At 46.4% G+C, this 18,142-nt stretch overlaps 2 protein-coding genes across 9 annotated transcripts in view; one reads left to right on the plus strand and one right to left on the minus strand.

The window, feature by feature from the left end:
* The window catches only part of MICU1 (mitochondrial calcium uptake 1), a 112,257-nt gene extending 107,542 nt beyond the window's left edge, over positions 1–4,715 (minus strand). For 3 of the 7 annotated variants that reach the window (XM_031053036.2, XM_031053035.2, XM_031053031.2), the window contains exon 1: positions 4,643–4,688. In XM_031053036.2, coding sequence (XP_030908896.1) covers positions 4,643–4,665 — 23 coding nt within the window. In that variant the 5' untranslated portion in view covers positions 4,666–4,688. Of the gene's footprint in view, positions 1–3,457; positions 3,613–4,642 lie in introns of all 7 variants that reach the window. The other 4 variants (XM_031053037.2, XM_031053034.2, XM_031053032.2 and 1 more) reach the window with 4 other exon arrangements.
* A 5,950-nt stretch (positions 4,716–10,665) lies between these two features.
* Positions 10,666–18,142, plus strand: part of MCU (mitochondrial calcium uniporter) — a 92,610-nt gene continuing 85,133 nt past the window's right edge. For both annotated transcript variants that reach the window (XM_034062579.1, XM_034062578.1), the window contains exon 1: positions 10,666–10,858. In XM_034062579.1, the coding sequence (XP_033918470.1) occupies positions 10,733–10,858 (126 nt within the window). In that variant the 5' untranslated portion in view covers positions 10,666–10,732. The remainder of the gene's footprint in view (positions 10,859–18,142) is intronic.

An 18,142-nucleotide genomic window follows, 5' to 3' on the forward strand; every position in this document is an offset into this window, starting at 1 on the left:
GGTAAGCCTGGCTAATGCTTTGTGCTTTTCATACTTGCAGCATGAAAAAGGCAGCAACAAATACTTGGCTCCCTACAAAGTAGCCAGGCAAACAGCACACCTGTGCTCATGTGCTTGTCTGGAGCAAATACAAGCAGAGGAACAGATGACTTGTGGTGTCTGACCACTACTGCCCACCACCTCCCTCCCTGCAGCCATGAAACCAAAAAGCAAAATATCCATCAGTGGACGGAGGACTCTTACTTCACAGTTCACCAAACTTCAGCCATCAGGAAAAAAGGGGGACTATATTAATGGAAATGGCAACCCATTGTTACAGGCTTTAAGAAGAGGTGTAGAGAAACAGGGGTTAAATTAACAGAGGCTGGCAAACTCCTGAGCAACTCCAATATACAGCAAGCATACATTTGGTGTGGACACAGAGGGCATCTAATACAGTGACAATCCTCCTGTGTTCTTTAACACCAACTGGCATAAGGCAGGCATCAATCTTGCCGATCTTCTTGGTGTCTGTATCATAGCTAAGATTTTAATGAAAAAAAATTAAATCACTCTTCTAGCTCTTGAAGCAAAAAGATGAAAAAAGAAAAAAGAGATGGAAAGATTGCATCAAACTAATGAAAACACATATGCTAAAGTGGTGGTACATAACACAGTCTGTACAGATACTGGGTCTGACTCAGAATACTCAAAGCTGCCATAGACCAGCTTTATCTGCATGACAGACTTGACCCACTACAAATTATGAAGCCACACGGATTCACAACTCTCATGTTTCAAGCACGGGTCAGCTGCAGTGTTGGTCATCTCAAACCATGATCATCTATCTTGCTGTCTACAGAAGGATCTTGGGTTTCTTTTCAAAGAGCTATGAAGTCCAAAAGAAAAAAAAAAAGAATTTGAGCTTGAGGGGCTCTGGTGACTTAAAAGAAACCCAAGAGCAGCCACCTTTTTTATTTAAAAACACAACCCGAAAAACATGTTTTGAAGGGGACAGGGCAGGGAGTGTGTAAAGGGTGACAAGTTGTCACAGGCTGCAGGGATGGAAAGGAAACCTTATAATGAATCAAAGGATGTTTATGCAAAGCATTTAAGGCCACACATTCACAGCTATTATAAGCCAGCACAAGCAGCTGGCCTGCCCCCAGCTGCATATTCCCACCTTGTGCTAGCTACAGCATAAAATCCCTCGGCACTTTGGTCTGTTCTACCTTCTCCTACCACATATCCACAGTAGTGCCACCTCAGACAAGAGGATCTCTTCACGTGGTGGTGCTGCCAGCTCCAAGCAGTTGTGGGACTGCAATTAAAAGCTGCTCTTGACAGAGGTTAAATCCAGAGTGCATGAAAGAAAATTCCATGGCAGGTTTCTTTGGAGGGAAAAAGTAGTCACTGTACTCACAGACAAGGCAGCAGACAAAGCCCAGAATTTACTAGCCAAGAACTTTTCAGAGAACACTACAGAAGCCACAGTAAAACAGTGCATAATCTGAACAGTCAAGCTACATTTTCTGTTCATAGTATCTTAACTCTTTCACTAAGGGGCAAGCCTGCCAAAGACTTTTGGATACTATGTACTTGGGCAGTCAAAGTGCGTTTTGACTCAGATTCTGAGTCCTCCTTGCAGAGAAGTGTTCAGAACATCACCATAAAGATACACAGCCATCCTCCTCATTAGGAGGTAGCCATGCCATCTGCAGCACACCTTTCTTAAACCATTATGTTAAAAGAACAAAGTTAACAATGTTCTTCTCAAAGGCATACAACCATGGCGACAATCCTGGGTCAAATACTTGACGACCCTGGTTAACTGTTTCCTATGGAACTATCCCAGGCAGCATCATCCCACCCAGTCACACCTACACCAAGATACTTCTTCACTTATACCTCTGCAATGTCCCAGCAGGAATGCAGTCTCTGCAAAACTAGCAAGTAAGCTTTCTTATTGTTGAACACAAACATCCTCAGCCCTACTGCACTGAACCGTATTAAAATGTTGTGTACCAGCAAGGCCACTGAAAACTTCAGAAGAATGAAATGTGCATCTCCATGTCCCAGCTCAAGTCTATTTCCAGAACTGCTACTGCAGCAAGTAGAACAGCATGTAACATGTTTTTGTAAGAAACCAGACATGATTTCTACAGAACTTATTTTGCTCCAGAAATTCAGAATGGTTGTTTCCACATCCAAGATCTGAACATAGCTGTTGACTCCTTCAAATATCACCTGAAAAATGCAATGTTTCCAAAATACTGCTTCAAAGCCCTTCTGAGACTTCAAATGATTCTGCAAACTGCAAATCTTGCGGTTTGCCCTGTTAAACCGCCTGAGGACACCAGTACAATCTCTCCTCTGAAAACACTACTGCAAGCTTACCCTGGAACCTGACTTCTCAGCCCAAGAGGGATTAAGAGGAACCTATGCAGAGAAGTTACACAAAGACTAATATAATAAGAGACTTTGAACTCCAGAGAGCCCCCAGTAGGCAAATGTTGATGTAAGCAAGACTCGCTTTTTCCTCCAGAGCATGAAATTTCAACTTCTTCAGTTCCAGACACATCATGAATATCACAAAGTTTCTGCAGAAAATGGGCCAGAGAACAAGCCATTTCCACAAGTAAACAAGCAGGGATTATGTGAGCTTAAGATACAAAGCTGAATGTACACATTATACTCTTTCTAAAATACCACTGAATAGCAGAAAATTTAAGAGGATGGCTATCCTCTTAAACAACTCCAGGACCCTCTATGTCCTCTTCTGGCAGCAGCTATATTGGCTAAAGAAGCTGCTGCCTGAAACTGGTGGCTACAATTACCCCCCAAAGAGACCCAGAGAAGTGGGCAGTGATGATACTAGAATGGGTTTCCCTTGCACCCCTGGGCTGGCCAAGAAGTGCTGTGTTGCTTCAGAGGGACAAGCACACACAGTGTAAGCATCTGTAGCTAGTTTTGTAAACAGAGTAGTAGTTTGGTTGGCGTTTGGGTTTTTTTTGTTTGGTGTTTTTTTGTTTGTTTGCCTGGTTTTGGTATTTTTTTTGTTGTTATTTTTTTGGGTTTTGTTTTGGTTTTTTTAAAGCTACCACCCCACTTAAAATACATTTTTACTGAGTGCACAGAAACAGTGAGTTGCATTGGGGTTTTTACTGGGGGGTATGTGTGTCTGTATATCTTATGAAAATGGCACAGCTGAAGTTGGGTTGACAGGAAGCACCAGGCAGCACGCTTCTTCCACAGCTCTCTTCCACGCCTGCTTCGCTCCTCCTTCCAAATCACAGGGCACTGCACAAGGCTTTCCAAAAGAAACGTCAACCCAACTTCACACTGCAAAAAAGCAAGCTATTTTCCTACAGCTTCAGGAAAAAGTTGCTCAAATGCTTCAGAACAAGAATAATTCCAAACAGGGCAGATTTAAGGGTAAGTATCAGTCAAATTATTACTTCAGCAAAGTTAAAAGTACCTGAGAGCAGGGCCACAGCATGCTACAAGTTGCACACCCCAGCAAGCAGCAATACCATCCTCACCTGTAATGCAAGGGTATCTGCTGTCTGCTTGCAGGTCAAGTAGTCACAAATAACACAAGAAATTAGATCTTAGTGATTGCAGGGCTGTGTTCTACAAACAAGAAAGAAACATAATACAGATTATAACTCTGCTGACAGCTATGTGCAGTCATGCTCTTTGTACAAGTGTTCACACATACTGAGCTCAGTACATACAGCTTGGACTGCCCACCAAATAAAGACAGAGGGAGAAAAACGGTCATGTAGCTGATTAAAAGGAAAGGCCAGCCAGACCTTTACTGTAACTGAAGTCTGAGCTGGCACTCAGGTTTCTAGAGCAGTAAGCCTCAAAAACATCCTGCTTTGTTTGACCTGCCCACCCCTACTCAGTAGATGCAACTGAACACATTCAGATTTATTGTCCCTCCCAAGCAGCTCATTAAACTAAAGGCAAATACAGTATACTTAAATCATGTCTGATAAAGATCAGGCTTTTCTATACCCTCAGCAGTTTATTAACCCAATTCACCCTGCAGGTTTTTCCAAAAACAAACTTCACATCAAACACAGTTTGGCCATTCAGTGAAGTTAAAGCTGTTTAACAAACCGCTATTAAGAAAAACTGCTTTGACATTAGCTATGACACAGAGCAGTAATTCATACAGCCTTGGCAGCTCCATGAGCAACCCCCTCCAGCAACCACAAAACAACCGAACCCGGGGAGCAGAGACTCAGCTCCTCACACTGCGCTAGAAGCTCCCCAAAACACTCCTTGCAGGCCCCCCTTCGCCCAGGCATTCTGAGGGGGAGCCTTCCTTCTCCTGTGTCTTTCCCAGAAGGAAAAGCTGAACCCTATTTCACAGGGAAGAAGTTACAGCATTACTGCAAGGACCGAGACATGGAGAAGCTGCAACACGCACCCCAAGCCCCGTGTGACCCGAAAAGCCTGTTTCCCCGGACAGCAGCTCTCCCTCAGCCCTGGGCCTGGGCACCCCGTCTCAGCCTGTTTCACGGCAGAGCACCCGCCTACGTGTCCGCAACCTGCTCCCGCCGGTGCGCGGGGAACAGAAGGGTCAATCCGAACGGAGACTCCGGCTGCGGAGAAACAGACGAGAATCCCCCTCCCACCGGCCAGCGCTCACCTCAGCCCCTCCGGACCGCACATAAGCCCTACCCACCGCGGCCGCGCTTCCGCGGGCTGTGGCACGCCGGGAGGGGGCGGGACCGGGGCGGGGCCTGGGGGGCGGGATTGCCCCCAGCAGCTGTGCAGAGTCTGAGGGGTTGGTGTAGGGGTGTAGGGTGTTCTGGAAGGCCCGTGTGGGGGGTCTGGGGTGTCCGTACGTGTGCTGGAAGGTCCGTGTGGAGGGTCTGGGGTGTCCGTACGTGTTCTGGAAGGCCCGTGTGGAGGGTCTGCGGCACCTACATACAGGCCCTGAAAGTCCTGTGGGGGGGTCTCAGGGACCTATGTCTGTAGTTCCTGAAATGCTCTTACATGAGGAATGTCCAGTGTATGGGGCCTGAGGGTCTTGCATGTAGGAACTGAAAGACCTGTATATGTTCTCTCATGGGCTTAATATATTTAAGTGCTGAAAGATGTGTACATAGGTTCTCAGGGGCCCAACCATATAGGTCCTGAAAGGTTTGTGTGTAGGGTACGATGAGCATATATATAGGTCCTGAAGGCCCAGTATAGAGGGTCTGAGGGGCTTATAATATTTATATTTATATTATATTATTATATTAGCCTGAGAGTGTCTTCAGATGTGTGTGTATATAGGGCCTGAGCAGCCTAGATAAACAAGGCCCAAAAGAGTCTACACACAGGGTTTGAAGGCTCTGTGTGCAGGGTCTGAGTGACCTATGTTTAGGTTTAAGGCACCAGTATGTCCAGGGGCTAAGACAGCAGCCTGTGTGGTCTGCAAGCCCTTGGCCATTTCTGCCATACTCTATTGAATATCCCCAGTTTTATTTCTGCAATAAGTAATTCTCTCCTTCTCTTCACATACTGGAGGGGCTTCCCGCTTGCCCGTGTCCCTACCTGGCGCACACAAGTGACTGAGGTGCTGTTGGTGCTGAAAAGCATTCTTGAGATATACAAACCCAGGACAAGGAGAAAGGAGCCCTTCCATTACTTTAGAAATGTGGAAAATTTTATTTTCCAGGAGTGATCACATAAACTGTGAGTTCTTTAATGGTATATTAATTGAACTGCTTTTTCTTGCTGGTTTCCACCACCCCACCCCCAACATATCTTGTTGAGCTTCTCTGTGTTTCTGATGACAATTCACATTAATAAAACAAAGTGATTATCTCTTGAGAAATGTGTCTCATGAGCAGGTAATTCTGTGGGGTTCAGAAGAGTTGCTGGCTCCAGACCTGCAGCAAGCAAAGCCAGCACTGCTGTAGTGCGGCACTGCCCAAATTAGCAATGAAATAGAAATCATGGCCTTACATCTATCCCTCACCCTCCAAGCTGTGCCAGCAAGCCTGGCCAGACAGTATTAACCACGTTCTCCTGTTTCTGCGTGGGTTTCCTCCCCAGGTTATTGAATTTACAAACAAAATCTCTGCGGGAGTATCTGTTTTTCCTTTTGACCATAATATTTACAAAATACTAAGGGAAGTATTTCCACTGAGCTGCCAGCTTGACACCTGCCCCCACAACAAACTTCTCACGTACTGGGGATGGCAGGGAATGATGACCATAAGTAGAAAAACCTCTCAATCTATCAGAGACTAAAGCAGCACTAAGGGCATCACATCAGCCCAGCAGCTCTGTTATTTCAGTGAATTTCATGCACTAATAAGATTTAAGCATCAGGAAAGCGTGTGCTGGAGTATCTCCCCCAGAAGGGGCTTTTTTGGGTGGCAGAGGAACTGAGAAGGAACTGAGACATCTTGAAAATAAGTGTGGCTGGGTGTCATGAGTGGCCAGGATTTGGGGAAATAAGTGTTGCTCCTCCAGGACAGAGCAATACCCAGAAGTCCCCATCCCAAACAGTTCCTGTGCAATGGGGAAACATCATAATTTTTAGCCATCTCTGAGATGGGACAGTCCCAAAATGTAAAATTGGAGGCTGATTTTTGAAACGAGAGAAGAATCCCAGCAAACCTGGTGGAAGGATGCTATATCCTCCTGGGTCATAGCATAGGGTGGGCGTGTTGCCTGCTGCAGCCATGCCTGGCAGCTCAGGAATGGGGTGGCAGTGGGAAGGAAAAATGAGAAAGGCAAGCCTGGGTCATGTGTATCTCAGCATCTAGATCAGAGGGAGGATTCACCACTGAGGGGGCTAATTTTAGGTATTTTAATTTTAGTTGCTTCCAGATACCTCTTACATTGGCTCTCTTCAGGCTTTAATGACCCCCCCCCCCCCCCCCCCCCCATTAAAAAATACATTTTCCAAAGGCATTAATGGACAGCAATTGCTCTTCAGGAACATGGGAGGCTGCTGAATCCTGCCATTCCCTCCTGCAATGAAAACACTGCAGGATGAACCTTTCGGTGAGGCTTAAGTTGGTGCCAGAGACTCAGAGGGATTGCTGTGGGGATGTGGTGCAGTAGCACACAGAGGTCTGGCCACCTCTGAGATGCTGGACCCCAAAAGGAGATGGAAGGAGAACACGCTGCAGTGAGCAAATTATGGCATGTTTGGGTAATTGGAGGTTTATAGCCAAGGTCCTGCAATGGGACAGAGATTATCATCCTGCACAGGCCAGGGGCATTTCCCCATCATATCTTATTGCTCCCTGAGCAGCCATTGCAGTACTTAGCTTATGGAAAATGGCCAGCACTATTCCTTTAACAGCAGATAGACTCTGACCTCCTATCTCAGGGCTTGGCTGTGTTATCTGCATCAGTCTGAAAGCTCCAACCTTTCCTCTAAATAAAAGGAGGTAAAATGGACTTGGACCCAGTATCCTCCCAGATTTCCACTCACACCCAATGCACCTGCAGGATTTTGCAGATGCACCAACCTCCATGTGCAGGATTTTGGAAATGTCGCAGCCCTGGACATTTATAGGAATAAAATAGAGTAAATCCTAAATTTAATAACATGAAGTGACCAGCCCATGGACTAAGGCACCTATTATTTTTTCTTCTTTTTTTTTTTTTTAATTCCTAGTCATCTTATTTAATCTGTGCACTTTGGGGCTTGCTCAGGTCTGAGGCAAAGTGTTGGGTTTACCTATAGGTTCATTGCACACTTGCTTTCTTTTAAATCAGTATCTTATTTGCATGAGGACAGCATCCATGCCTCCATCAGCAGTTTCAGGATGGCTGATGGGAGTTTGAGGTTTTAGCTTTCCACTTCAGTCTTTCACACAGCGGTAATATTAATTGTGAATGCTGGTGTGCTTTTCCCCATCAATTCTTCTTAGGAACACTTTCCAATATTCATCCAGCTGTAATTATTAGCACCAGGAGAAAGCTTTGTTAAATACATTATTTTATTTAAGTCTTACAAGAGTGGAATATGCTTCTAATAGGATACTGGCAGCTGTTTGACCTTAACAGATGAGGTTTCATTTTGGTGCTGATATTCTCACTCCTTTCACCCTTGTGCTCCTGGAAAGCCATTCCCTGCTGGCTTGTTTAATTGCATGGGATATTGATCTTGGGGGGTGGTGTTTAATTCCCATTTATATGTGTTATAATGAGTGCCCACGTGCTCAGCATGGGCTTGCTAACAAATTATTGGCCTTTCTGCTGCCCTCAGCCTTTGCTTGCATGCTGTCTTCTGTCACCTCTGTCAAATACTTCTTGGAAATTTTTAAACTCTGCCTAAAATATGACTTCAGGTGAACACTTCCAGCTTCTCTTTAAATAGAAATAAAAATCTAAATATGAACAGCTGGAGGACTAGGGAATAGGAGAGAGCAGTTGGGGCAGGTCTGGCAGCCCAGGGTCTGCTGAATGTGCCCATTGTTGCCCTTTTCTGGAGCTGCCTGTATCAAGCCCCTGTAGGAAACCCCATGGGGAGGGCAGCATGGGCTCATCCTTACCACCTCGACTCACTCAGCCAAGAAAAAACTATTGGATTGGGTAGTTTATGGCATGAAGATGTGTCTGTGCCCCAAAGCGGTGCTGGGGCTGCATCCTCTGCCTTCTTTGGGACCTTCTCCATCCTGGGGACTTCCTTCCTCCCTTTTTCCTGTCTTGCTAATCACCCTTTTCCAGCTCCTCTGGGCTGCAATAACCCCAGTTTTGCCATTTTGAGGCTTTAATTCCACTGTGTGGGGGTGCTGCAAAACATACTGGGAAGAGCCTGATGTCCCTGAAGAGGGACACCCTGGCTGTGGGCCACGAGACAGCTTTTCAGCCAAGATGTGCACAGGAGCATCTTCTGGTGCCGATGCTCCCAGGGCCATCACAGAGGGCTGCTCTGCACAAAATCCTGACTTTTAAAGCCTCTTTCTTCATGCTGACAGTTTTTAGCACAGAGGGAGAGGGAAATAAAACAAGCAGGGGCTGAGAAAAGGTTTGAGCCAATCTGAGCAGTGGAGCTCAGAGCAGCTGCTGCAATAGGCCTCCATGATCTTGCAAGAAATACAAATAATTATCAAATTGCTAAACATATGATGCTGAAAAGATGATGGGTAAATCCTTCCAGAAGGACACAGTTGAGACGTGGTGACTTCAACCACATTTTCCCAACTGACAAAGAGAAAGAAGGGAAACCCCATACCTCGCTTCTGGAAAACCCAGCCAGAAATGAGAATTGAGGAGGAGGATTGGTCAGGGATGAGCTGGGTGGCTCCAAAATGATGTTGCTTGGGGAAAAGCTGAAAACAACCCTTCAGCACCTCAGCAGATGTGATGGCAGGACTTGGGAAAGGTAACACTGGAGGGAGGTAAGGATGGAAGGAGGAGGATACTGCTGTGTTGTGATAGTGTGGGTGATGGCTGAAGCACATCCATGTCACACCATCACCCTTTCGTGCTTCACTCTGTATTTTTAGGTATTTGTGGCAAAGAGCAGTGGTAAATAATAGCCAGTCTCTCCACAGCCTCCATTCTTGTCAGTTTTCTCCCCATTAATTTCTCGTGACACTCCTTTCCCATGCGTCTTCTTCTTCACACCTTGTGTCCTGATTACTCCATACAGCAAGGATCCAGCCTCCTTGACTTCAAAAAATATTACTAACACAGGATCCCACCTGCTTTTAAACCAACGCACTTTGTTTCAGTCTCAGCCATAATGGTAGTGCTGCACATGGGAACTGCTTGTGCATTAGTGTTTTGTAAAGTTCCGTTTTCTAATGAGCAATTCTGGGGCTATTTTCAGTATTAAAAGCAATAGGCTTGTTTCCCTTCTGGACTATTCCCTCCCAGGAATTTAAAAGGAGCTGCTGGCGGTATTGTAAGAACTCCCAGGCTAAAGGGAAAAGCCTTTTCTAAGAAAACCAATTCAAGTTAATCACGTTTTAAGAAACAACTGGGCACATATTGCTTATTCAGCCTATATGCTGCAAGGTCTATGCCGGCAACCCAGCCCAGCCCACCACGTATGCATCTCTCTCTCTCTGCAAAATAGGTATCACCCACTTTTTATACAATGCATCAGAACTGCCATGGGAGTGGGATGCTGGTTTGACCTGGTACCCCAAATCCCTGTGCTGACCTCACATTGCATCTCCAGGGCCATCCCTTCGCAGCCTTCCTTGCTGCACCGTCCTCTTGCACCCTCTCCCTAGTGCACCCCCCCTCCCTGCATTCCCTCCCCAGTGAACCCCATCTCCCCTTGTGCACAACCCCTCAGTCCACCCTCTTCCCGGTACATCCCATCTCCGCGCACCTCACCTCCCTCGGTGCCCCCCTCACCGGTGCACCCCAGCTCCCAGCTCCCACCCTCCCAGCTCAAGCTCTCCCCGCCGCTCCCAGCCCCGCCCCGGGCCTGGCTCCGCCCCGAACAACCCCGCCCCTCGGGGCCCGTGCTGAGGAGTTTCCCTGCCCTCTAGCCCGGGCGTGCCCCGCCCACCGCCGGTACGGGGGGAACGGAGGGACCAATCCCGCTCCGGGCAGGGCATCCGCGCCGCGTTGATTGGCGGCCCCGGCCAGGCTTGACAAGCCCCGGGCCGTGAAGAGGCCGCTTGGATTGGGAGCCGCCGCCGGCAGGCCCCTCCCCGCCCCGCCGCCGCTCACACTCCCTGCCCCCTCCTTCCCCGCCCGGGCGGCAGCAGTAACGGCCGCCGCTGTCGCCGCCGCAGCGTGAGGCGGCTCCAGCGGTGCGATGGCGGCCACGACCGGCAGGTCTCTGCCGTTCCTCCTCTGCCGCCGTCCCGCCCCGCTGACGGCGGCCGGGTGCTTCCCGGCGCTGGGGCGGCGCCGCCAACAGCAGCAGCAGCGGCACCGGACGGTGAGTGAGCGGGAGCCGTGCCCTTCAGGCGGCTGCCGGCTGAGGCGGGCGCGGTGCTGCCAAGCCGCTGGCGGTGGTGGGGGGGTGGCGGCCCGGCTTTCCTCTGGTTCCGCTGGAGGCGGTGGCCCCTGGCCCGGCAGCTGCGCGTTATTCTTAGCGCCGTCGCCGGGCAAAACTTGAGTGGGGCGGGCGGCGGCAGCCGAGACCCCGGCCCCGAGCCGGCAGTGGGCTGCTCCTCGGCCCTCTCGGTGCCGCTCTGGCCCGGGGACAGGCGGTCCCCCTGCGCCGCGCTGCCTGCTTCACTCGCCTCTGTCCGGAAGGCGCGGCAGCGGCGCGGCGCAGCCCGTACCGGGGACGGGCTCCCGGGGAGGGGGTCGGCTCTCGGCGGGGCAGGGCGCGGCCGCCAGGTGGCGCTCGGGGCCGCGGAGAGCCGCGGGGGGCGGGGGTCCGGCAGCCCTCTCCGGGGCGGCAGGGACTGGGGGAGCAGCATCCGCCGGCACCGGGGCGCGGACGGCAGTGGGCAAGTGCCCAGCGGATCAGCTTCGTGTCTTGGTTGTTTTCCTCTTCTCTTGCCGCCCCTCGTCAAGGTCAGCCAGGGGAGAGGCACTACGGGGCTCCCCAAATGCGCTCCGAGGCGGTGTCATCCAGGTTGGTGCGGCTCGTAGGAGAGGGAGGGGAGCAAAGAAAGGCCGCTTTTTGTTTGCTTCCCCCTCAAAAGCAGCATGTTTAATGGCTTTGCCACGAAAGGGAAGACTGGCAGCACATGCATTGCTTACTATGTGTCTTAGGGCGGAAAAAACCCGTAAAGGCAGCAAGTTGCGTCTTGGAGCTCAAAAGGTTTGCTAAAAATACCGGGAGGGTTTTTCTTTTTAAACCAGGGGAACAGTATGTAACTGTGGGATATTCTCGTGGCTTTTGCCACAATCTGTTTTGCTGCTGCCAATAAAAAGAGCTGCCGTTGGAGGTGTGCACCTGTCGCTCACTTCTTGTCTCACTGAAGCAACTAATCACGAAACTATGTAAAGCCACCAAAATTGCGTATTAATCAGGTGATGGAGTGGGGCTCCGAGCTCCATTGAAATAGCAGATGTAATGTCGGGTCCCTAGGGTACTGTTTAAAGAGCAGCTAAGTGTTTGTGCCTTGTATCTTCAGGATTCCCCGTAGTTCCTATGTGTTCACAGCGACAGGATGCCAGAGGCTCTGTTGATATGGAGTGTCTCAATTGCATCCGTCCCATATTTGCAGTGCAGTCATTCACTTGTGTTAAGTGTGACTTCTGTGGTGTTGACTTAAGACTTTGTAAATACCAACCTGGCAAATGAGGCCACTGGTACCCTGGATTCTGGTCAGGTGTGGAACAGCCTTTTCAGCTTTTGTAATGATCATTTAAGTTGTTTCTTTTAGCAGTCTGGCTCAGAAAATAATAAATCTGAATGTAAGTTTACCTTGGTGATTGAGACTCTCATTCATGCTCGATTCTGCTAATCAGGCCAAGTGTAGCAGTAAACATGCAAGAAGGCTGAAAACAACCATTCACAAGTATTGCAGATATCTTCTGTTTTTCTGGGATAGTTTGGTGCTGCTGTTGCCCTAGCTGAGCAGATGTGGCTGAAGTGTGGGCATACTCAGGAATGTGCTAAAATCACACTGTCAAGCTGTCTCCTTAAAGTGCTTGGGGAAGGAGAAGGATTTTGCTTATGTCTTGTGGGCTGATGATTAGAAAGCTCTTCTGGCTTCAGTTCTGGTTGGGTTATGCTGTTTATTTTTTGCCAGCTTGGCTGTTGGCCATCTGTGGTGTTGCAGTGATTAATTTTTGAGTTTTTCTTCTTTTCAGTAGGGAGGTTGTACACGAGTTAGTTCTGTAGGTGTTGAGTCCCTGTGAACCTAGCAACCAAGTGAAAGCTTGCTGTGAGCAGGTTGGGACCCACTATCCAGATAGCATCTATAATATGCCTGTTTATCTCTTCACAGAAAAGATAAGTTCTCCTTTCTGTTGTGCTGTACTTGAGAAAATATATGGACCACTGGGAGAGAATAGAGACCCAAGAACTGCCGAATCATAGAATAAATGATCTCCAGGGACAAATTATAGGAACTGGAGCTCTTAAAGAGAAAATTGAAATGAGATTGCTGCAAAGAGGATGCAGAAAAATCCCGTGTTGGGTAGGAGAAGTAGTAGTGGGCTTACTGTGTGAGAAGAGGAATTTGTTTAGGTGCTGGGGATTTTTTTTACTGGCAGTAAGAGTAGTGAAATGCTGGATTATTTCCTGGGAATGCCATTCAATCTTCATTACTGGAGGTGGTTAGAATGGTTTAGACTTGCATCAGTCAGTTATCGCTGGTGAATAAATGATCCTGCTCTGCCATCAGTCTGCACCATATAAGCTTCTTGAGCATAGAAGTTACATTAGAAAATAGTTTGTACAACGTAGGTATAATTAATAGAGTGATTATACTACATATGTCTGTGCAGTATTGTAACAATAAATTCTACTTGTTTATTTCTCAGGATGGCTGGTTTCTAGCAGAGGTGATAAATGGGCTTTCTTGAAACAGGGTGGAAATGCTAAATGTTCTTATGGATGAGTTCTTTCAAAAGCAATACAATAATTTGCTGGAAGAGTCTGGATCAATTGTGCAAACTGCTGTGAGAGAACAGTACTTCGAAACAAACACAAAACCCCCCTCCAGGTGGGTAAAGAATGAGGCTGTGATAACATCAAACAGTAGGTAGGGTAAGGAGTTCTGAACTCTTGAATAAATACTTGGTTTATTGAGGGTCAGAGGGGAATACAGTAATATTGGGAGGCTTGAATGAAGAATTCACAGCTTGCTTTAGTTTTGAAAACTGGGAGAGTTGAGAAAGGTCAGTGGGCTCAGCATATATATATGGGGTTATGGAGGAGACAGCAAGCCTTTGTATTCTGTCTCAACAGTACCACAAGGTGTGAGAGATGTTAGGAGGAAGATGCAAAAAATTTGAATGGGAAATTCACTTACTGATTTTGAAATATGAAGAAGTAGGCAGGAGAATGTGTTTAGTGAATTTCTCCTCTGAAAGTTACGATGTTGTGCCTCCTAGGACACATAACCAAGTAGAAAGTAGGGCTGGAGCATCCATAGCATTGGAAGGTTATGACAGAGCTGAATAAATGGACTTACAGCAGAAGTATCAGAGCTTGCATCTCTTTTCCCTTTCCTAGTCTCAGTTATATGTATGTGAGATTGGAAGAAACCTTGTAGAGGAGTAGAGTGGAGAAACTGCTGAAGTAGGCTGGTGAGGGGTTGTAATGTCAGGGGGAATGAGTGGATGGCTACAGCTTTGGTGGTAAGTACAGCTGAACAGTTGATAGAGTGAAACATCAATACTATTGGTGTTTGTTTTAAACCTATGCCGTATGTGCTTCCTCACTAGGAGGGAACTGCGGAGATCTGATGCACTGCTGGGAGGTGCATGTGGAAATGAGACATGAGTTTAGTTAGTTGTGCCAAGGTAACTTCTGCTGGTGGGAAGACCAGAAATGACAAAAGTCTGTATCAGCAGGCAAGATGAGGTGGAATAAAAGATGTATATAGTTTATTTTTCTCTACATTAGCTACACACAAGAAGTGGCAAAGGATGGAGAAGCAGTGAAAAAGTGAAGAGAAGCCTTGCTGGTGCTAGTCAGCAGGGACTATTACAGGGTGTGCTGTGGGGATATGAATGCACAACCCCATGCACTGACTTTTTTAGCAATGGGGGTAAGATGGGGATGGAGGTTCTTGGCAGGTGATCAGGTGGCACTTCTCAGTCTAGCAGTGGGAAGCATCACAGCTGTAGCACTGCGTATTAATTAAGGCCTTTGTCCTGTAATAATTTCTAGTGCTTAATACAAAAATTGCTGTTCCCCTGTTAGACAGCTTGCCCTCATAGACTGTGGTGAGAGAATTAAAGTGGATTTTCATTGAAGGAAACTTCCTAATGAAGCAAGGGAAGTCCCTTTTTTGACTCCTACTTGCTCTGCATCCTGTGGGTGTTGAGGATGCTGCCAGAGACAAGAGCTCCACACTGCTGAGATGCAGTAGGGCTGGGAAGCAGTCTTTTGTGGGGAAAAAAAAAAAAGATCATAAAGAAGTAAGCTATAAATGTTTTTCAATACATGGTGGTAGACAAAGGACTTAAATAAAATGCTTTGCTTTTGCATGTTGAATGACTAATCTTTACAGCTTTCTTCCTACAAAGATTAGAGTCTCTTGTTATTGTATTTCATGGTACATGTAACCAGTGGTTGAGCTCTCTTGGATCAGAATGTAATCAGCTGGTTCAGATCTGAGAAAAATATACCTGTAGAAACTTAAGATCTATGTTTTTTATGTGGTGTTCCTATAGTAGTTAATCCTGGCAATTTTGTGAAGGTCCTAGCGATTCCTAAGCCTAAGAACGAAAAACTGAACCTAACTGAATGGCAGCCAATTTTCAAATAGGTATCAGACAACCTGTGGGTTTTTATTTATGCTCCAGATGAGGATCAGGATTACCTGTGTTGATTGGTCCTCCAAGCCAGGTAGGTTTTTGATGCAGGTAGCCCTGTTTTAAGGATGCAGTAGAGAGCATATCCCACAAAGACAAGAGCACTCTGGGCAAGGAGAAGTGTCCTGGGATGTGAGAAACCTTGGGAGAAGGATGCAGTGAACATGGTGCTGAGGTTGTCCTTTATTCAGCTTAGAAACAATGTGTATTTGGTGTGTTTTTTCAATGCTATGGCTGAAACAGAGGCTGCTTCTGAAGACTGGTGATTTCCCTGGTGAGTCCCCTGTAACCATCTCAAGCCCTTGCCAACAAAAGCAACAGGTTATTGCCCTAGTGTGCCCATCTCTTGAAACAAGTTTATTGAACAGGTGGGGCTTGGGTTTCACAAAATTTGCAAAGTGACAGTAGCTGAGTGCAGCAATGGTGAGGAGGACTGTGCTGGCATGGTGTCTGTATTTTTGCTGAGGATAGAAATGGGTGGACTATTTTAATTAACTGATCTCCTGTTTTCCTGACCTTGTGTACTGCTGACTGTGATTTTCAAACAAATTAATAAAAAGCTGAAGAACTGGTGGCTCTCCAGTGGTTGGAAGGGGCATAAACCAACTATTCTCACCAGATCTTTGGCTGCACTTGTTGCCTACCCTGACCTCCAGTGTTTCCCATGCAGTGATATGCATGCTGTACACCAGGAAGAGATGCTTCTGGTGTCAATTTGGGAATTAAAATGGGATGTGGCTTGAACTGCAATGTAAGTAAATACCAAGCCAGCAGAACCTCAGCATTTATATTGCTGAGGGAGCCTTAGGAAGACTTGATTTGAATGTAAAGATTGGTCTCTCCAACAAATCTCCTTTTAATCCTGCTTCTTCCCTTGCTACCTTCCCATGTGCATGCACATGCTGTCCCACTGACCCTTCACTCATCTCTCGCTGGCACAGGGTAACAAAACCATAACGACTTATTGTAACTGTCCTTGCCACTTGCCCATGCCAGTACTGGCTACACTGATTAAAATGCAAGGCAAGGCAAAGCAAGGTCTGCTGCCTATACCAGATTTGCTGCCACAAAGCAGGCTGTGGCTCAATGTTATTTTGAGAGGTTCAGGAGGAAAGAAAACTTTTCCAACATTTTTACTTCAAATGGTGGCAGGGAATCTGCCCTTAGCTAATTATGGAGCAATAGCACACCAGTGCTCGTTTGAAAATTTTGAGCTTTTTAGCTTCTTCTGTTAGATTTTGTTGAGTTGCTTGTTTGCTTTTTTTTATTTGAACAAAAACTTAGAGGGGGATGACCAGGAAGTATTTTTTAGTGTATGGAACTGGCAAAAAGGTTCTCTTGATTTTATTCATTCTTGCAGAACAAAGTAGGTTTTGTGGGGAGGCTGTAGCTTTTCATGTGCCTGTTCATTAAGTGAAGAGGAAAAAAGCTTTACTTGGTCATGTTCAGACCTTCCAGGGCTTGCTTTATGTCAAAGAGGAGTGCTACAAAGAAAGAAGTAGATGTTGGGGTGTTTTGACAATGAAGATATTACTTTTGTTGTTGTTGTTATTATTATGATTATTATAACTACTACTGCTTATAACTCTGCCTGTGGGAATAATCAAGACTTTGTATGTAGGGTCTGTGATGAAAAATGAAGTTACAGTCATAGTAAGGTTGATTAATAACAAATTTCAGGATGTCTTTTTCCATAATGGGGAGTGTTTCTCTGCCGTGCTGAGGCAGAGTGAGTGTAGCTCTCCTTACCAGAGCCCAGCCTGAGGAAAAGATGAAAAAACTTTGACAGAACTTTGTGAGATTAGGTCCCACCCAGTCTTGAGGGTAAAGAGTAACTTTTATGACTTCATGGGACATTTGTGTTATGAGTCACTTGTTTGCCATTCTATAAAATAGCATTGAGATGACACAAATCTGTAATTTAAACTATTTGCCTATGTGTAGGGCCATGTAAATGGTTGTACATTTTGGTGTGGCTTTTTATTTATTTATTTTTTATTTCCTTATTTATTTATTGCAGTGTCAGCTGGCGGTCATTCTTCCTGAGAACCCAACTGCAGCTTTCTGTTCCCATGGCCTCTGGTAGCCGTGTATGGGATGAGAAACTTCACTTTGGCAAATTTTGCTAGATGAAACTGTGTGCTCTCTGCTTGCCATGGAGGAATATTACTTACCTCTGAAGTGCTCTCTGAGTGAGACACCAACTATGATACTGCTGGTGGAGTCTCATCACATTGTGACATTTTTTGAGGGCAGACTAGAGCAATTGGGCTTTAAGGACTGTTTTGCCCTTGAATATTTAATGATAAAAAGAAAATTACTTGTCCCTTTTCTATTGAAGTTTTGGCAAAGGGGTTTCTTCCTGTTATTAAGGTCTCCATTGGTCATCAAAATGAGATGACATTTTAATGAAGATGAAAATATGCAGCACTTGAATGTGAGGTGGAATTACTTAACAGTAGGGCAAGCCTGTGGAGTATTGCTTATGTCTCTTGTAAAATACGAGGCATGTCCACTATCTTTTTCTGCATTCTTGGCAGCTCCTAAGGAATTAGGAAATGTAGAGATTGTTTCAGCAATCACTTTTGTTGGCTTCCCCAGGAGGAAAGGACTGCTATGCAATGAGGAAACTCTCAAATCTCTGAAACTGCTTCCTGGAGTAATTAAAACTCAAATTTCAGTTGGATATATAACTTAGCAAGGATCTACCAGGGGCAACCACTATAAAACAAAAATACTCTCTGGGTGATTGTCAGTGTTCTATTCTGTCCTG

This window comes from Melopsittacus undulatus, chromosome 4, assembly GCF_012275295.1.
Source record: "Melopsittacus undulatus isolate bMelUnd1 chromosome 4, bMelUnd1.mat.Z, whole genome shotgun sequence".
Lineage (NCBI taxonomy): Eukaryota > Metazoa > Chordata > Aves > Psittaciformes > Psittaculidae > Melopsittacus > Melopsittacus undulatus.